General features: G+C 35.6%; 2 protein-coding genes across 7 annotated transcripts in view; one reads left to right on the forward strand and one right to left on the reverse strand.

Annotated features, from left to right (window-relative positions):
- LOC107746547 (TBC1 domain family member 2A-like) overlaps positions 1 to 6,292 on the reverse strand; it is a 14,563-nt gene extending 8,271 nt beyond the window's left edge. The window contains exons 1-4 of one of the 2 annotated variants that reach the window (XM_016560804.1): positions 6,087 to 6,291; positions 4,834 to 4,965; positions 4,526 to 4,723; positions 2,962 to 3,109 (exon numbers count right to left, since the gene is read on the reverse strand). In XM_016560804.1, the coding sequence (XP_016416290.1) occupies positions 2,962 to 3,109; positions 4,526 to 4,723; positions 4,834 to 4,947 (460 nt within the window). In that variant the 5' untranslated portion in view covers positions 4,948 to 4,965; positions 6,087 to 6,291. Of the gene's footprint in view, positions 1 to 2,961; positions 3,110 to 4,525; positions 4,966 to 6,086 lie in introns of both variants that reach the window. The other variant, XM_016560803.1, reaches the window with a different exon arrangement.
- A 724-nt stretch (positions 6,293 to 7,016) lies between these two features.
- elp1 (elongator complex protein 1) overlaps positions 7,017 to 19,982 on the forward strand; it is a 16,618-nt gene continuing 3,652 nt past the window's right edge. Inside the window, exons 1-30 of one of the 5 annotated variants that reach the window (XM_016560797.1) lie at positions 7,017 to 7,128; positions 7,735 to 7,914; positions 8,084 to 8,236; positions 8,358 to 8,439; positions 8,871 to 8,951; positions 9,075 to 9,160; positions 9,321 to 9,420; positions 9,655 to 9,745; positions 9,843 to 9,966; positions 10,060 to 10,153; positions 11,224 to 11,454; positions 11,640 to 11,810; positions 11,886 to 11,970; positions 12,979 to 13,134; positions 13,336 to 13,442; positions 13,603 to 13,706; positions 13,800 to 13,853; positions 13,966 to 14,071; positions 15,159 to 15,274; positions 15,360 to 15,433; positions 15,622 to 15,700; positions 16,485 to 16,564; positions 16,659 to 16,796; positions 16,958 to 17,043; positions 17,122 to 17,270; positions 18,325 to 18,448; positions 18,555 to 18,652; positions 18,779 to 18,980; positions 19,061 to 19,122; positions 19,204 to 19,266. In XM_016560797.1, the coding sequence (XP_016416283.1) occupies positions 7,765 to 7,914; positions 8,084 to 8,236; positions 8,358 to 8,439; positions 8,871 to 8,951; positions 9,075 to 9,160; positions 9,321 to 9,420; positions 9,655 to 9,745; positions 9,843 to 9,966; positions 10,060 to 10,153; positions 11,224 to 11,454; positions 11,640 to 11,810; positions 11,886 to 11,970; positions 12,979 to 13,134; positions 13,336 to 13,442; positions 13,603 to 13,706; positions 13,800 to 13,853; positions 13,966 to 14,071; positions 15,159 to 15,274; positions 15,360 to 15,433; positions 15,622 to 15,700; positions 16,485 to 16,564; positions 16,659 to 16,796; positions 16,958 to 17,043; positions 17,122 to 17,270; positions 18,325 to 18,448; positions 18,555 to 18,652; positions 18,779 to 18,980; positions 19,061 to 19,122; positions 19,204 to 19,266 (3,246 nt within the window). In that variant the 5' untranslated portion in view covers positions 7,017 to 7,128; positions 7,735 to 7,764. Of the gene's footprint in view, positions 7,129 to 7,731; positions 7,915 to 8,083; positions 8,237 to 8,357; positions 8,440 to 8,870; positions 8,952 to 9,074; positions 9,161 to 9,320; positions 9,421 to 9,641; positions 9,746 to 9,842; positions 9,967 to 10,059; positions 10,154 to 11,223; positions 11,455 to 11,639; positions 11,811 to 11,885; positions 11,971 to 12,978; positions 13,135 to 13,335; positions 13,443 to 13,602; positions 13,707 to 13,799; positions 13,854 to 13,965; positions 14,072 to 15,158; positions 15,275 to 15,359; positions 15,434 to 15,621; positions 15,701 to 15,849; positions 15,930 to 16,023; positions 16,162 to 16,484; positions 16,565 to 16,658; positions 16,797 to 16,957; positions 17,044 to 17,121; positions 17,271 to 18,324; positions 18,449 to 18,554; positions 18,653 to 18,778; positions 18,981 to 19,060; positions 19,123 to 19,203; positions 19,267 to 19,982 lie in introns of those variants that run through there. The other 4 variants (XM_016560798.1, XM_016560799.1, XM_016560802.1 and 1 more) reach the window with 4 other exon arrangements.

The following is a 19,982-nucleotide window of genomic DNA, read 5'->3' on the forward strand; positions in this document are numbered from 1 at the left end:
AAAACAGTGTGAAATGATAGCTGATTAACAAGGGTGTAGAAGCACCTAACCCTGATCGTAAGCCTAAAACAGATATTTCCTGAAAAGTTATCCCTCAATTCTGATTGGTTAATTGGAATGTTGTTCCAGGATCAACAAGGATGTTGATCCAGGAACATGTTGTACTTGGTGAAATCACGCTTTCAAGCATTCAGCAGCAAACCCACTGTGTTAAACACATCTGATAGATCAGTATAACAACATGCTTTCAGATAATGAGATTTTCTTGTTTCTTATTTGTTTGGTAAGAAAACACATGCAAACAATTTTTAATGCTGAGATCACAGTAAGATTTCAGATATATATATTAGTCACTTTTTATCAATTTAATGAATCCTTGCAGAATAAATGTATTTATTTCTTAATTTCTTTAAAAAGAAAAATAATCTTACTGACCCTCAACTTTTGAATGGTAGAGTAAGAAAAAATAAAAAGCTTATAAACAAAAATAAAGCTTATGCCAGTACAATGTTATTTTTGTTTTCTTCTCTATCTTGCTGTACCTATCTCTTTTCAAATGACAGAACGAAACAATGTTGTTTAGCAGAGAGTGAGGTACATGTCCCAGCATGCCTGGAATTTCTAATAATCACATAAGTGCTGTTTAAAAGATCCGTATGCTAACCACAAGCTAGCATTGAGTAAAAAATAAATAAATATCCATACTGTCTGTCTTTGTCTGGTGATGCAATATTCCAGATTTTCTACAGATTCAGCTGCTCAGACTTTAACTTCCTCATTTTCTGCATTTGACTCTCATTCGACAGCTGTTGCTTAATGCCTGAATACCACAGCTTGTGGTTGGAAGGGGATGGCTGTGAATGTAAGTAATGAGTGTGCTTTTAGCACGAGAAGCCCAACCCTGTATACTTGGATTCCTGGAAATGATGCATTTTGCATTGGAAATTAGAAGAGACAGGGAACAACTTGCAATTAATTCATTAATTAATCCAGTTATCTGCATATAGCTGGTATACACTAAAAAGCAATTAGTATCAAAGTACTGCTGCCACATTTCCACTATAATTGCCAAAAGTTTTGGGTGCCTCAAAAATTAGTTTAAATTACATTTCAGACATCATTAATCATATATTATGTTTTTAGTGACCAAGTGCTTTTATCATTTTCTTTAGTTTTTGTGAGATGTAGTGGATAATGAAAAAGAAAAGATGAATATCAATATCCATCCCACCCTTTTTCCAGAATTGCTAAATGTTTACTTGAAGTTTGCGGATGATTAGCAGTCCTGACATTTCCTGTCTACACACCCTCCTGCTAAGACAGATAACAGAATGTGGGTAGACAATACATGCACAAACTGGCTGGAGACCGTATGAGTCCTGATGATGTATCTACAAACTAAATATCAGACTGAGCTTTTGCAACCTCCTCCTGGGGCTACAGATCATGACTAACTATAACAATGTGGCAGAGTGACGTAGGGCTGGGCAAAAAAAAAAAATCGATTTTTCGATATATCGTTTTTTAAAATGTGGTCGATTCAATATCGATTCTCAAAGGCCACGAATCGATTTTTTTCAATATTTATTTCCGCAAACATTGAACATAAGATTTACGTTAATCTTATTACTAGTCTAATCCACTACCGAAATCGAATCGAATTGGAACATCAGAATCGATACCCAGCCCTAGAGTGACGTGGCATCTGATTGGTCAATCTCAGCAGCTCCCTTGCAGCTAATCTGCTGCTTTCCTCCCTCTATCCTTGGCTCTGCTTCCTGTCTCTGTCTCTGCCCTGTGCTCATAGCCAGAGCCTATAGTTTAGTAACATTGTTTAGTAACAATGGCCTCTATTTTGGGAAATAGTTATTTTATTTTGAACACCAGATGTAGGTGACTAGTTTTGGGTGTAACAACCAGTCAGATTATTGAAAGAAGAATTTATAAAATTTTGAAGGTGAAGTAACTCTAGCAATAAAAATATGTCAGTTATATTTTCAGTTATTTCAGTTTGTTGGCAAGGCAACATTTTTTAACGAAAAAAAAAGTGTTTATACATTATGGTAGTATTTGCTGTATTGCTTTCAATTTAATTAATTAAATTGTATTACAGTAGTTTTTAAAGAGAATCACCTTTGACGATAATGAGATTTACAAAGAAACGAAAACGAACAAAGTTAAATGCAGAGACACATTCTGATAATAAAAATTTAGATACAAATGTGCTTAATTGTCTTGAAAATACTGTCACAATACAAAAAACCCCCAAAAACTTAATGGTCCTAGAATATATTTTAGTAGTCTATACAGTGCTGCTTGAAAGTGAACCCTTTAGAATTGTCTATATTTCTGCATAAATATAACCCAAAAAATCATCATCAGAAGTCCTGAAAGTTGACAAAGAGAACCCAATCAAACAAATGAGATGAAAATATATACTGTCATTTATTTATTCAGGAAAATGATCCAATATTACATATCTGTGAGCGGCAAAAGTATGTGAATCTCTAGGATTAGCTGTTAATTTGAAGGTGACATATCATTATAGTATTTATTACATTTTTAGTTCATTGTTAAGTGCTTTTGACATTTTTACTAGTTTTTAAGGCAACATTTTGAAATTTCATTTATCATCTTTTTTCATTACTATCTTACCAGTTTGAAGGTGAAGGAACTCCTCTGGCAATAGAAACAGTCAGTTAAAACACTATTTTGGTGCACAGATTCCAAGCATTCTGGAATAGTCCTCAAGATCTGACTGGTTCTGATCATCTTTCACTTTCTATTAACTTTGTATCACATGACTGGCCAAACAACTGAACTTTACTTGGAAAAATGAAGTGCATTTACCCTCTGATCATATTTCATAAACAGTGTAATTTCCATAATGCAGTAAATGTTTTTCAGTTTTCATGTAAGCAATGTCGGGTTTCTTTATTACTAAGATGTATAGGCTCTTACCATGGCAGTTGTTTGCTGATGGGGTGCTTTCCAATTTGTGGTTGTCTGGTTTGGATATGGACTTATGTTCAGCATGCTGCTCCCTGTATAATGTACGTTTCAACTGCAGCTGCTGCAACCAGTACATCTGGGCATCCCTGTTAGCTGCCTAAAAACAAAATCATGTTTGAAGACTGTTGAGAGGAAAGTATTGTTGTCTTACTCAAGATGCTTGACTGTTATTCCTCCATATGTAACCCTAATGTGTAACAGTCAAAAGAGAGACTCGAGGGTGATCGTATTTTAAGAATTAAGAAAAAAACATTGACCAATGACCACTAATCAGAACTTTACACTTTATCGAAATGTGTACAGCCAGCAGCCTTTTCTCTCTGTTGATACTCTAGTATGTGGTGCGCGTAATATGAAGTGCAGTCATGTGATCACTGTGCCATTTTAAAGGCATTTTAAAGAAAGAAAGGTTTAGATTCCTCCCACCATTTATACCCTACAATCTCGTTTTTGAAAAGCAACTGACCTTTAGAACCTAATTGCCATAAAAAAAAAATCATAAAACTTGCTTTAACTTTTTTTCCCCCTGGGACATTCCCAGTCACATTGGTATTTATTCAATATTGTTGCAATGAAGCACATATTCCTTCCAATGCTCATTACTGTGGATTAAATAAATAATGAAATAGTTAAGTGTTTATACATAATGACAGTATTTGATGTATTGTCTTCAATGTGCATTATGCCCATTTAAAGGGATAGTTCACCCAAAAATTAACATTCAGTCATTAACTACTATTTAAACTATTTAACAGATTATTTGATTGATGTCCTTACTACCTTTCTGGGCCCTGAATGTGGTAGTTCCCTTGCTGTCTATGCAAGGTCAGAAAGCTGTTGGATTTCATCAAAAATATCTTAATTTGTGCTCGGAAGATGAAAGAAGGTCTTACGGGTTTGGAACAACATGACAGAATTTTCATTTTTGTGTGAACTATCCCTTTAAGTAATAAAACTAAAAGTAGTTTTTAATTAGAATCACCGTTCAGGACAATGAGACTTACAAACTACTACAAAGTTAAATGCACAGACAAATTCTGACAATACAGATTTGTGCTTCAATTTCTTGAAACTACTGTCAATTTGTTTAAGTTTTAGTAATTGTTATGTGCTGTTCTCATTTTTATTAGTTTTACTTTTTGTAATATATAAAGTACTACAATATTATATTTAATTTTCATTTATTTTCAGCTTTAGTTTAAACTTCAGTAAGTAACCAAGGCAGCATTTCAAATTTTCCTTCAAGTTTTATCTAATGTTTAAATTTTATTTTATTTCATTTTGTAGTTAAATAAAATGATTTTTAATATATTTAGTTAACAATAACAGCACTGAAATAGACTTACGTTTCTTCATATAAACAATCATGTAAAATAATCTATAGTTGCCATGTTCATCTAAGTGATTTTTTCACAATTACTGTACCAACCTATCCCAAGCTTGTCGCCCTTTGTTGCTTCACAATTCAAAATTTTTAAAAAATCTGTTATTTCAAACCATGTGATTACATTACCTTGAGAATGACAGTGCGCTCTGGTGTCTGTATGTGAAAGGTTCCTTCCTCTCCCTGCAGCGGGTAACTGAACGTGGCACGAGACAGATCCACCTTACCCAGAGGATTGATATCCTGTGCCATACGGTAGTAAAACAGCTGACAGCTCTTCTCCTCGTAGACAAACCAGCGGGACTTCCAGGCTTTGAGGGGTCCACCCTGCTTGTTGAGGTAGCCACATAATTTAGTGCTGGAAGAAGTGGGTGTCCCTCTGAGAGTGGCAGAGGTCCCATCAGGAAAAGCAGCATGGATCTGGGTGTCATTCTTACCCTGAGCCCCATCTGATCGACCCAAACTCTGTTGTTGGGTCTCGTCAGAGCCGACACACTCATCTGCAGGAGATACGTGCATGTCCGGTGGAGGTGGCGTGCTGGAGCTTCCATCGCTCTCCATCTGGTTATCTAAAGAGAAGAAGTAACATCAGACAAAATGTTCTTCAAGTAATCAAATGACGTCTTGGTAAAAGATTAATATGAACAGTACATTTATTCTATGAATTACATAGCATATTCACGTGTGCAATATTTTATTGACAGTATGTCATAATAGCACCACTGTGAATTCCAACTGTATAATTTCAATCAATTAGTCTGAAATGTGCATCTAAGTCGTGGAATTATTGAATAATAACCCCCAAAATTACAAAATCTTCTTTACTTAAAAATAAAAACAATACTTTTTTTTACTTTTTAAATCTAAAAACATCACATCAGTATGCTCATAGAACTCATAGAAAATAACCAAAACAATCCAAGGTTTTTATTTAGCACAGTGGCTAGATTAACAAATAACCAGACGCCACCCGGCCCACAAATCCCTTATTACCAAATAGACACAAAAAAACTTTTATATTTAACATAATACAATGTCACAAATAACTGTTTTCCAGAGACACAAAATTAAAGCAATTAACCTCAAAAGCTTCCAGGGGTCAAAAAAAAAAAAAAAAGGTGTGGAGGTTAACTTGTCCTTGAGGGCGTCTTGCCCCATATTATCATACTTAAAAAGAAGAAGCAGTAACAGCATGGAGAACCATACATTATGTGGGATACAAATTCCACTTTCAAAAACATTGCACAATGTGCCTATGCACAGCTATTACCTCATTTCAGTTTCCACATATGAATATTTCACAATTACATATCACCAGCGCTCATTAATGTACAACTCCAGGTAATTCTTTGTAATACATTTTATTAATAATTAATTAAACATTATCTGATGTTTCGTATCAAATAGAAAATTATTAATTCAAATGGAAAAATATAGTTTCAATAAAGTTGCATGACATTTTATATTATTTAACGTACATTATTGGACTTTCAAGCATTAAATAGTATAATGCATGTTAATGAATGAAACAATAAATAAAATGGGTAAACTCTTCGCTGTATCGTAGGTAAGTCATTCTTATTAGTCAACACCCGTGCTTACATGCGCGCATTGTTCACTGTTTGCTGTAATAAATAAACTGAAATAAAACACACTGTTTACAGCACAGTAGTTGATAATAATCACATACCTTCTCTGTTGAAAAGTTCAGTGTTCTTTACTCCATGCGTCTGTCCAGGGCGCGTCTCGTGGCACTTACAGATCTAAACAACTCGCACACAGCTGCACTTCCTTCACCAGTGACTCATATTTCTTTCAGCGAGTCACAGCATTAAGGAAATCAGGAAATATTACACATCAGGAATATGTAATAGTGTTGCGTACGTCTTTCGTCCGTGTCATGAATGTCATCGCCTTCAAACACTGTTTTGAAGCACTGCTCGTTTCAAACAAGTATACACATACCAAGTATCTGTCGAATTTCAGAAACTTGTAAACTGTTTTTAAAAAGTCAAAACTATTTGACTTCATATATTTAAATTATACTGGAGACGGGCCGTTTGAACACTAAACGAAATCGTGTGTTTTGTACATGAAATAACGTAATTTTGGCGTCTGACTCCTGAACGAATCATTTGGGTCAGATCTTTTCATTGAATCATTTAAACCAGTTCGCAAAACCGGTCTGAATGCGCTGGATCGGACTGAACAATTCGTGCTTTGTAAGAATTGTTGACTGAATTGGTCCAAGCATAAAGTCTTTGCTAACTGACCAACTCATTGAACCGAGAACCATTTCTGTCGAACATGTCCGACTCGCAGTGATTCGTTTGGTTCTTTTGGCAAAATAACCTTCTAATGTTCGAAATTTTATCAACTCACACTTAATGGCATTTAATCGAAAAAAAAACATGAAAAACAAATATATGTGAACACATAACGTTACTGAGGTTTTTGGAACCTGAAACTTTTGAAGCTTGAACCGCGGGCTTGCTTTTTCAACCGGTTCTTTAAAAAGACCAGTTCAAAAGAACCGATTCACAAAAATGAACCTGACGTCCCCGCTGTTCCTCCAAGACGACTGAGTGCGCACTTGCGCGCATCACCACAGACTGCCATTTTTTCTTTGATGTCAGAGTTCAGGTTGCACTGACAACAACGTGCGTGTGTTGTGAATGTGTATGCCGCAAATGATAATTTACCTCATATAAAAAGGTCAAAAAGACAACAAGGTAAGTATTACTGATGGTTGTGTCTTTATATAAATACAACTAGATTTGCTGCGTAAAGTTATATCTTTCAAACATACGCTGTCTTGATTTGTGCCAGTTTCCTTTCCATTTTGTAATCATAAGAATGATTCTGATGTTGAAAGCATTTGTTTACTGGATAAGGAGGTAGATCCTGTTAAACAGATAACGTTACATTTCATTCAGTTTGATGTCGTTGTATTAGTATTGTGATGTTATAAATGTCTCGCTAACATAAAATTCCATGTTTTAGTACCATGGTAATGTCGTGTGTTGTGGACATGTAACATGGTATTTTTGGTATTACTTTTTTAGTACCATCATGTAAATACCATGATACATCAATATGGAAATCACTTTGGACACACTTGACTACATTTATTGCTGATAATCTATTAAACTTTTTGACGTATACATTTATTGTCAGGGAAAGCAACCAATCAATGTCCGTCATGCGTAGTTGTTTAAAAAGCATCCCAGGATGCATGTCGTGCAGTTGAAGTTGACAGGATGTCTTTCCCACCTGCCTTGTCTTATTTTAGTGATTGTAATCAGATCAATCTAACAAAAACTGCAAAACTGTTTCAGATCTCATCTTGTTGAAAGCATCTACCCAAAATGAGAAACCTCAGTCTGCTGCAGCGCTTCAAGTGTGTGGATCTTTCCTTCCCGGGGTCCCCACAGTGTTTCACCATCAGGAGCGAGACTGGAACCGTGCTGGTGGCCTCTGAGCTTGCCATCACAGAGTTTGACCCTCGGACCAAAGAGGTATTTTTAGAATAAAAATAAAAAGTTTTCATAGAAGTTTAAATCCCAGAAAGGGTGATTTATGATAGTTGTTGTAACCCCATTTTGTTCCAGGGGGATTGTTTCTGGTTTAGTATGTCTAATACCAAATAGCTATACATAAATTTTGCTGTATAATGTGCTTCTATAGGTTCACAAAGAGGTTTCACTGACGGCAGAGGACTATCTCCCAGAGGACGGCAGTGGGGTTGTGGTGGCGATACAAGATCTGCCAGATCAGGAGTCAGTGTGTGTAGCCACTGGCAGTGGTGATGTTATTCTCTACAACCTCAGCACCAGTCAGGTGATCATTCATTTGTTCTAAATGCTTTGATGATTGTATACAATGATTGCTAAATGATTCTGTGAAATATATATGCTCTTGTTGTACTTTCTAATGAACAATTTCAAGTTCTCTCTCACAGTTAGAATGTGTTGGCAGCGTGGAAAGCGGTCTAACTGGCATGACGTGGAGCCCAGATCAAGAGTTGGTGACTCTGACCACAGGTCTATATCACTAGCAGTGTTATTTTACTATCCTTGAGATGTTATTATAGTTTTCTTTTTAATATTTTGATTTCATTTTTATTTATATATTTTCCATTTTAATTTTAAGTTTGTGTTTTTTGTCAGTTTTTTTGTGTGTGTGTATATATATATATATATATATATATATTATGTATTTATGTTTATTTAATGTTTTTATTTTATACTATAATTTGTAATTTTTAGGGCATTAAGTTAAACTAAATAAAAAAGAGAAATGTTGCTAAATTAAAAGTTACTAGCTAAAATAAAATGTTTTATTTTAAGTTAACATTTATATTGTTTCAAGTAACAGAATTGTTTTTTTTCAGCATATATCTGTTTAGAAGTGCATAATAGTGCCATGTCACTCTTTCTCATTGTGTTTGTTTGTGTCTTATGTTGCATGTCAGGTCAGGAGACCATTATCATGATGACCAAGGACTTTGAGCCAATAACTGAGGTTGCAATCAATCAGGATGACTTTGGCGAAGGTATAATTCATAAAAGTCTTCATTTACTTCTTAATATTATGCTTTCATTTAGGTGACTTGTGTTCTCTGCATATGAGCAGATATTGTGTCTGATGGGTGATTTTTTTTCTTTCTGTGCATTAGATAAGTTCATCACAGTTGGTTGGGGGAAGAAGGAGACTCAGTTTCATGGCTCTGAGGGCAAGCAGGCTGCCCAGCGGAAAGCCGCAGTAAGTTTTTGTTCTGTTCAGCATCATTCTGCTTTACCAAATCAACTCGCTGCAGCTAGGAAGTATGATACTGACCTGAGAATCATCAGGAGATCATTGTCATTTTCAACCTGGTTTGAATATGGTCTTTTTCTCACCTAGTTCTCATACACTTTCACAGGAAGTGCAGCCTGCTCTGCCATGGGATGACAGGAAGCCAAGAATCACATGGCGTGGCGATGGGCAATTCTTTGCTGTCAGCGCTGTTTGTCCTCAGACTGGTGAGACTCTCACTTTCTGCTATTGTTGTTACATGAAAAGTTGTGACAGTTAATATTGTTCATTATTACTGTAGCTTAAACAGCAGAACATGGGCCTAACAACACCAAGGTCATGTGTTTGGTTGCCAAAGAATGCATGAACTGATAAAGTGTGTATCTTGAAAGTTACTTTGCATAAAAGTGTCTGCCAGATGCATTAATGTGAATGTAAAATATAGCAGCTTTTTGTTTCAGGTGCTCGAAAGGTTCGAATCTGGAACCGAGAATGTGTTCTGCAGGCTACTAGCGAGGTTGTTAACGGTCTGGAACAGCCTCTCTGCTGGAAGTAAGATATTCTGAATGTCTTTTTACATTTTTCTTTTGACTTCGTGTTGAGTCTGACTGATCTGATGTGAACTGACAAAAATTGATTTTTCTTCTAGACCCTCTGGCAGCCTGATCGCTTCCACACAGCGGCACCCTAACAAACACAGTGTGGTGTTTATGGAAAAGAACGGACTGTTGCATGGAGATTTTACTCTGCCTTTTGGAAAGGAACAGGTCAAGGTAGATCTCATCTCCTCTGTATATGTTATTTTCAAAGATCTGAAATACAAGTCATGGTGCATGACAAGCTGATGATTTGTGTGTTTTTCTCAGGTAAAGGAACTGCTGTGGAACAGTGACTCTACTGTTCTGGCTGTTTGGATGGAGGACTTGAAGCCCGGAGAGAACGATCATCCCAACACATACAGTAAGATGCAGATCAGACTGCTTTGCATATTCAGGGATGGATCCAGTAATGATCAGTGTTGCTTAATTATGGCTGCATGATTAATCAAAATAAACCAAAATCATAATATGGAGTCATTCTGTGTCAAATCAACTAAATTTCGGAAACTTCCCAAGCTCAAATTTTCGATTATGTTAATATACATAAATAGTGATGAAAGCCAAAATATTAAATGTCACAGATATTTACGGAGTAATCCACTTATTTTAGAGGTGGGTCAAAATGCCAAGTTTCACCTGAGATTTGGAGCCAAATTACAGGAGGGTAAAATGACTTTAGAAGCTGGCAGCATTATTGTTATTTTTACACAGAGATTGGTAGGTATATAAGTAAAATCTGTAGACTTTACCAATGGAGATTCCAAAAGAAAAGTTTATTAAGAATGAGAATCTAGAAGGATATTAGGATATTTTAAAGTTACAGGCATGACAACTTTAGAAAAATAATATTTATGGCACTCAGACATATATGTTCTATGCAATTGAGCTGACAGAAAAAAATTTGATGCATTTTTAGTTATAACATTGTTTGTTCTTTAGATGTTCCTCTTTAAAAGAAAAAAGTATTACCTGTATTTAAACTAAAATTTTATATTTTGGCTTTCTTAACTATATATGTTTGTCTTTCTACAGAAAAAATATTAACAAAATCAGAAATTTGAGCCGGGTACCTCTGGTTGAGTTTACAAGGTTTAGTGTGATTATCAAATCACAAAGGCTGCAATTGATTTGCATAAATATATGCTCAGTAAATACTGCTCCACACTAACTGCATCTCTGCATCTGCTCTGATTTTGGGTCGCTTTATTGCGCATTTATGAATCCAGCATGCGCCAACCATCTTCCCATTTTTGTCGTAAAAAGCGCTTATCAACAAAAGAGCGTTTAATGATAAGTGCTTATTAACAAAAGCTTCAAGGGCTCCCTGTGGTTTTCATTCAAAATAAAATTTGATGATTTAACATTTGAAAATGCAGAAACTAAGACAGCCATGATGCTTTGTTTTAAACATCTGACCTCTTTCTTTCACAGTTCAGCTGTGGACAGTTGGGAATTATCACTGGTATCTAAAGCAGAGCGTGCATTTTGGCAGTGAGCCCCTCAGGGCTCCGGCGTGTGTGTGTTGGGATCCGGAGAAACCCTTGCGTCTCCACCTCCTGACTCGAGGATGGGCCAGCTACACCTATAACTGGGGCTGGAGCACAGAGCGCAGTCATGGCACAGATTGCCATGATAACGCCAATGTGGCAGTGATTGATGGAGGTAGGTGTGGCCATTGTCTAACTTATGAATAATTGATTAATTTCTCTGCTTGAATAAATTGCAGACAACACGCTGTTTCTCAGATCTAGTTTTACATCATTTGTAGAGTAAATAAGGCATTTGAGTACAGTCCAACAATTAAAGGTCTGAATGATTTCATTGTGTTTAACTAACGTGTTTTGCAGATAAAATCCTGGTGACAACATTCCGCCAGTGTGTGATCCCTCCACCTATGTGTGCTTTTGAACTTCAACTTCCTGTTCCTGTCAACTTGGTCACCTTCCGTTCTCAAGCCCAGAGGACCAATGAGCTCGCTGCACTCACAGCCGATGGACATATTTATGTATATGGTCAAGGTGAGTCACGTAATTTGAAACGTGATTCAAACATTATGTTGTTTAGGATTTCTCACTTACATTTCCTATATTCAGGTGGTGGAGTTGAAAATGGAGGTGTACCTGGGGTATCTGGCTTTAAAGTCATCTCAGCACCATTAGTATTAAGAAATACATACAGGTACAGATGATTTTGAGTTTGACTGTTTACATTTGTTCATGTTTCTCCAATCCTTATTTAACAAGAAGGTGTCACTAAATAATTAACATGTTTTTGAACGGTAGTGTAGCTGTAAAAGTTTGGGGTCGGTAAGATTTTTAAATGTTTTTGAAAGTCTTGTGCTCACCAAAGCTGCATTCATTTATATAAAAATTTAAACAATTATTACCCATTTAAAAGAATGAATTTAAAGAGCAGGTCATATGTTATTTTAAAGTGTCCTAATATTGTGTTGGAGTCCCCTACAACAGGTTTAAATGCATCTAAGGTCAGAAAACATTGTAATTTTCTCAGAATATACATTTAATTTTAGAGTCATTTGCCAATGATTTCGAAACGATTCGTTCCAAGCAGGTATTGTTTTCATTTAAGGATAGCTACGTTATAAACTGCAAAAGAGATATTTTTCAAAAACCCATATGACCTGCTCTTTAAAATAATTGTTTTCTATATTAATAAATATATTTTTTTCTTTTTTTGAAGTTTATTCTTATGGTAAAGCTGAACTTTCAGCATCATTACTTCAGTCTTCAGTGTCACATGATCCTTCAGAAATCATTCTAATATGCTGATTTGCTGCTCAAGAAATATTTATTATCAATGTTGAAAATAGTTGTGCTGCTTTATATTTTTGTGAGAACCAATGACTTTTTTGTAACATTTTAAATGTCACTGTTGATCCGTTGAATGCATTATTTGCTAAATAAAAGTATTTATTTCTTTAAAAAATCTTAGTGATCTCAAACTCCTACAAAAAATATACATTACATGCAGCAGTCTTTTTTTTTTTGACAAATTGTCTGTTTCCACAGTTCTTTTCTGCAAAATCCACTGTTTCCACTGTTTTTGGATTTTTTTGCTCATTTCTATTCTGTCATTTTCTCATCGGGCTAGCATATCTATTCAGATCGGCACTACTGTGTACTTATTACATGTAGCATATATTCTGATGCAGATGTTCTCTCACAGGGTCACCATGGATCAGGAGGAACCTCTGACCCTGCGCTTGCTGCTGTGGTTGAATGACAATTTGTTTTTGGCTGTGGCTCATGGAAGATACTTGACCCGCCTGCTGAAACTCACCCCATCAGACAGCCAGGACCTCAAGGACACGCTGGAGATCAGGTACTGACGCCAAAATAACTAACTCCTCCGGTCTTGCCCACATTTGTATTCAGTGTAGCTCAAGCAAAGACAGACTGATCTAACGAGCGTAGACGTGAGCTCAGGGGCTGGGAATTACAAAAACTTTAGAATTTTTAAAACTCTGCTGCACTTTATGCAGTGTCTCTTTTTCTTAAATTCTTGGTGTTGGTCATTTCTCAGGTCAGACGTTCCAGTGGATGGTTTTGTGATCAGCTTGTGTCACAGCCTCAGAAATGGCACTGTGGCCCTGCAACTTGATGACGGACAGATCCGGAAAATTCACATGGGTCAGTCAGTCCACTAATTATAACAGGAACTGGATTTGGCTTCTACATAGTATCTGTTTTATCACTTGTCTTGTTAATTTTTCTTCCTAATGGAATTTAAAAATGAATAATTTAATCACACATATAAAGACGTCTGTTAATGCTAGAATATTCTACACAGACTCTTCAGAGCTCAGTCTAACAGAATGGAAGGATTCTACTGGCAATACCATCAACTTGCCCCGGCCTTGTGTTCAGGCGGCACTATGTACCCTCAGCGGAGAGGTGAATATATAGTCTGCATCTGTCACTGACCTTTATTTCATCATGCTCACTTCATTTTCAATAAATGCTTCATATGTATTTGTCTTTTAATAGGAACATTTGATAGGCCTCACAGAGAGATCACACCTCTACATTGGTGACTCACTGGTAGGTGTGAGTACCCCAAAAAGGATAGAAAAAGGATAAAAATTACATTACATTTAGTGTGTTAGTGACGAAATCCTGGCTGGTATGCTCACTGGAGTGTCTCTTCTCGCAGGTGGCCTCCAATATCTCCTCGTTTGTAGTTTATGACGACTTCCTCCTGCTCACCACACACTCTCACATGTGCCACTGTCTCAACCTCAGCACACTCTCTATCAAAGGTACATGTGAATGCATCATGTTACAAATATATGCTGTTTATTCGAACTTTCTATTCATTAAATAATCCTGAAGAAATGCATCACAGTTTCACAAAACGGTTTTGAACATTGATAGTAAGAAATTATTTTTGAGCAACAAATCAGCATATTAGAATGATTGATTTCTAAAGGATCATGTGACACTAGCTATGTTTCCATCCACCTATTTTTAAATTTTTAAAACGCTGGATGGAAACGCCAAGATGCACATAAATTCTAAAAATGCGCATAAAAAAACTTGTGCGCTTAACTAAGTAGGATACATTTCTTATCCGGTAAGAAAACATGCGCATAAACTACGATGGAAACACTTTTACCGTTTAAATTCCTTTATGCGCATCTAAAAAGACATGTGACTTTGCGATGGGACAGCACAACTGGACCAACCAACAAACCGATCACATTACACAGCATCTGAAATGCTATTTTTTTCATTCTAAAATGCTTAAGCAAAGTCTCGTCAAAGTGCTTTGTTATAATTAACTCCCAGAACTGCGTTCACAAACAGCAGGCTCCGAAAATAAGATAACATGACAGCGTTTCGTCTGCGTGCTCTGAGGCACGTAATTTATTGTATACACAAATTATTATATAGAGTGCCTTCTCCTGCTGCAGCAAATAATTTTTTTCTTCGTGATGTTTAGCACAAGAGAAAGTGACAATGTTGTTCTCTTTAACTCACTGGATGGAAACGGTGCTTTATTCGCAAATGTTTTATGCAATATTCCAATTTTGCGCATAAGTTTAGTTCGTAACTTTGGATGGAAACATAGCTACTGTGCTGAAAGACTGTTGAAAATTCATTACAAGAAAAAGTTACATTTTTAAATAATAATGTTTTTTAAGCTGTAATAATATTTCACAATATTACTGTTTTACTGTATTTTTTAAATAAAATAACAAAACAAAAATTTAAAAACAAAAAAAACATACCAATCCCAAACCTTTCAACAGTAGTGTATTATAACACAATATAAATACAGCATATATTCCATAAATATAGAAATGTGTTTAATTATTTCTATTTCTATATTGGTGTCCTGTGCAGGTCTGCAGTCAGCTCTGAGCTCAGATGCTAATCAGAATGATGAGACTGTCCGAAAGGTAGAACGAGGCTCTCGCATCGTTTCTGTGGTTCCCCAGGACACCAGACTCATCCTGCAGGTGCACTGAACATGTTCATATGATTATGTATTTTTTGATTATGTATTTTAATGATTTAATAATGTATTTTTTGTTTTGTTTTCAGATGCCACGAGGGAATCTGGAAACCATCCATCATCAAGCTCTTGTACTTGCTCAGCTCAGAAAGTGGCTTGATAGGTATTTTACATTTAGAAAAAGTTCAGACAATGCTACATATACAAAGAGAATACTGACCTTTTTTAAAAGAAAAAAAAAAAGGATTAAAGCACTTTTTTCTATTATATGTTTACTTAAAAATGTAAAAAATAATACCTGATAAATTAATTGATTTGATTTGAATCATTTTGCAATGTTGTTTGTTTCAGTCTCCGATTTAAAGATGCTTTCGAGTGCATGAGGAAGCTGAGGATTAACCTCAATCTCGTTTATGACCACAATCCAACTGTGAGTGACCTCACTCTGTTGTCATTTCCTTTTTTGCAATAACATCTAAACACATTCTTCTACACCATGGACTGCATTTTCTTTCAGAGAATGGCCCTAAATGAATAACACCACACCCATTTACCCCCATCCCTTGATTCCTCTCACAGGTGTTTCTTGCAAACATTGAGATGTTCCTGAAACAGATTGACTCCATCAACTACATCAATCTGTTCCTCACTGAACTCAAGTAAGACTTTACTGTCTTTAAGGCATTGATTAAATCTCTTTTGATGCTTTTTTCCCTTTCATTTGTCTTTTAATACTATTTTTTTCTTTCTTAGAGAGGAAGACACCACTACAACAATGTACCCATGTCCTTCACGCTCAGCCTCCAGTTCTGCCTCAGGTAAAGGAGGAAAGAAGGTGGACATCATCTGTGATGCTTTACGGTCAACAATGGAGATTCTCGACCCACAAAAGTCAGTTCCTCGGTTATAAATGTTACTTATGTTTCATAAATTGCAGGAAGTATAGTATAGCCCTTCTACTTCCCTCTCCAAGTGAGATAAGATTACATTTTACACATGATGTACATCAAGCCCTGTACATCTTTGAGGATTAACCTCAATCTCGTTTATGACCACAATCCAACTGTGAGTGACCTCACTCTGTTGTCATTTCCTTTTTTGCAATAACATCTAAACACATTCTTCTACACCATGGATTGCATTTTCTTTCAGAGAATGGCCCTAAATGAATAACACCACACCCATTTACCCCCATCCCATGATTCCTCTCACAGGTGTTTCTTGCCAACATTGAGATGTTCCTGAAACAGATTGACTCCATCAACTACATCAATCTGTTCCTCACTGAACTCAAGTAAGACTTTACTGTCTTTAAGGCATTGATTAAATCTCTTTTGATGCTTTTTTCCCTTTCATTTGTCTTTTAATACTATTTTTTTCTTTCTTAGAGAGGAAGACACCACTACAACAATGTACCCATGTCCTTCACGCTCAGCCTCCAGTTCTGCCTCAGGTAAAGGAGGAAAGAAGGTGGACATCATCTGTGATGCTTTACGGTCAACAATGGAGACTCTCGACCCACAAAAGTCAGTTCCTCGGTTATAAATGTTACTTACGTTTCATAAATTGCAGGAAGTATAGTATAGCCCTTCTACTTCCCTCTCCAAGTGAGATAAGATTACATTTTACACATGATGTACATCAAGCCCTGATCTTCCTCCTCTAAGGTGCTTTCATCTATACACAGGTATTGTTTATGTATTCTGACATCACACGTGAGAAAAACTACACCAGAACTAGAAATCGCTCTACAGAAGGTCCACGAGTTACGAGGTGAGTCTCGGTTCACACAAGCCCAATAAAAATAAGTTTGATTATGTGTCTGTTACATCTGTGTGCTTGTATGTTTAGTGAACCCACCCAGTGGCAGCAGCAGTGTGAGCGCAGAGGAAGCCCTGAAGTATCTTCTCTTCCTCGTTAACGTGAATGAGCTGTATGAACACTCCCTCGGCACCTACGATTTTGACCTAGTGCTCATGGTGGCTGAAAAATCTCAGAAGGTCAGTCAGAAGATTCCAGCTCTGATGCATCTTAACTGTTAGTTTTTATAATATAATATAATATAATATAATATAATATTTAAAAATTATTAAATGAATAAAATTAATCTTTTCACATATGAGCTGCCATTTCTAATATTTGTATTGCTGTATTATATTGTTTTATATTACAAGACGAACAAATACAATTCAGTAAATACATAATTTAATTTAAAATGTCACATAACCGGCCATTTTGCATATGAAACATATTATTATTATATTATGTTGTTAATATAACTAATAAAATTCCATTTTTATTAACAATTTCAGAATTTCACATATATTATATTATATATTCATTGTTTTACAAACAAAATTTGTATGAAATTAACAAATACAATTCAGTAAACATAATAAAATTTGTAATTTCACGTATAAGCAGCCATTGCACATATTTTTATTATATTATATTAAAACATTATAAAACTTTTTTTTATTTTTTATAATTTAATAAATACATAATAAATTAAATTCTTGTTCACATATAAGCAGCCATTTCACATATTTATTATATTATATTATACTATATTATATTATTGTATTGTGTTCATCATTTTACATACAAAACTTGTATGAAATTAACAAACACAATTCAGTAAACATATAATAAATAAAATTCACAATTTCATAAGTGCAGCAATTGCACATTGGGTATTTGGTTTTATTGTATTATGTTAAAAATATTATATTATAAAACATTCAAAAAATGTAATAAATGCGTAATTAATAAAATTTTTGTTCACATATAAGAAGCTATTTCACATATTTGTATTACTATAAAATGTTATATTATTATTATACTGTATATTATTTTATATTGCAATTACATTATTTTATATTATAAAAGGAATGTACAACACATTGAAAATAGAAATTGGCCATTAGTTGACAGACATTGCATTGTAACACTACAACAGGCATTTCCCGTGTAGACAGCTTTTCTGTTTTAGCACACGTCTGTTGTAGACACTGTTTTGCAGTGGTTTATAGTTTTTTTTCCTCAAACATGTAGGACCCTAAAGAGTACCTGCCATTTCTGAACATGCTGAAAACCCTGGAGCCGAGCTACCAGCGCTACACCATCGATAAACACCTCAAGAGATACAGGAAGGCCTTACATCACCTCAGCAAGTGTGGTAAGAGCCTTGTTGGACATCCATGAGCAATCCAACAGCAAATACTTCTGTTTTTACACCATCTGTATCTCTGTTTGGTTCTCCTTTTCTGCCTCATGTTTTTCAGGTGAAGAACATTTCACAGAATTGTTAAACTTGGTGAAGGATCAGAGACTGTACAGTGATGCTCTTGAGCTCTGTTCTTCAAACAGTGAGCAATACAAGGCAAGCTTTATTATATAAACTCCTGCCTAAAAGGCCACAGCGGAACTGACTTAAATATTTAGCTTGTGTGGTAATGTTTTAACTGTAGCAGTGATGACATGATCTTGACCCCTGTGATGTCATCAGACCCTGAGCGTGGCTTATGCAGAGCATCTAGTGGAGCAGCAGCAGGCGGAGCAGGCGGGACTGTTGCTGTGGAGATGTGGAGAGAACGCCCGTGCCCTGCAGGCCTTCGTCAGCTGTACGAGCTGGAGAAACGCCCTCGCTGTGGCCACACACATCCCATTACCACCTGAACAGCTGACACTGCTCGCCCGAGACCTGGCAGGTGGAGATCTCTGTCATGTATGCATGTTTCCATGAGATCATGAATATCCGGAAGCCATGTTGTATGTCTGATGTTTTCAGAGAAACTTCTGGAGGCCAGGAGGCACACGCAAGCCGCCCTGTGTTTGGAGCAGTATGCTAAGGTACACTGTATGTTTCATAGTCATCATTGTTTCCAAGACTGTTGTCTGCTGTGTCATGTGCTCATGCCTGTGTGTTGTCAGGACTGTGAGGAGGCCATCTCTGCTCTGATACAGGGAGCTGCGTGGGAAGAAGCGCTCAGATTGGTGAGCCTGTTCTTTCATCTCTTTCCTCCTTTACCAGTTATTATCAGCAGGTTTTAATGTTTTATTATTACTGGATTACTTGTTTGGAATTGCATTTTTGCTTAACTATAAAAAAACAAAAAACACTTGTCTCAAGCAACTGATTTTCTATGTAATTCTAATTGTATGTATGTATGTATATATATATATATATATATATATATACATTTATTATTTGTTGATATACAGCATGTTGCAATCAGAATTACATAGCTTGAGACAACTGTTATATATAGACTATCTATCTATCTATCTATCTATCTATCGATAATCATTCAAATGTTTAGGGTTTTGCAGGGTTTAGTGGCTGTAAAAATATCTGTAATATTATTAAAAAATAATTTTTATTTCAAATAAATGCTGTTCTTTTAAATATTTCTATTCACCAAAGAACCATGGAGAAAATGTATCACAGCTTCCAAAAAATATTTAAGCAGCATAATGGGTTTCAACACTGATAATTCAGCTTTGCATCACAGGAATAAATTACATTTTAAAATATATTATAAAAGAAAACTTTTTTTTAAGTTGTAATAATATTTCACTATTTCTGTTTTTGCTGTATTTTTTTTATCAAGCAAATTAAATCTTGGTGAGCATAAGATACTTTAAAAAAAACATTTTTTTTTAAATATTGTCCCTATACTTTAGAACTGTATTGGACATTATATATATAT

This window comes from Sinocyclocheilus rhinocerous, unplaced genomic scaffold, assembly GCF_001515625.1.
Source record: "Sinocyclocheilus rhinocerous isolate Xijiao unplaced genomic scaffold, SAMN03320098_v1.1 scaffold679, whole genome shotgun sequence".
Taxonomy (NCBI): domain Eukaryota; kingdom Metazoa; phylum Chordata; class Actinopteri; order Cypriniformes; family Cyprinidae; genus Sinocyclocheilus; species Sinocyclocheilus rhinocerous.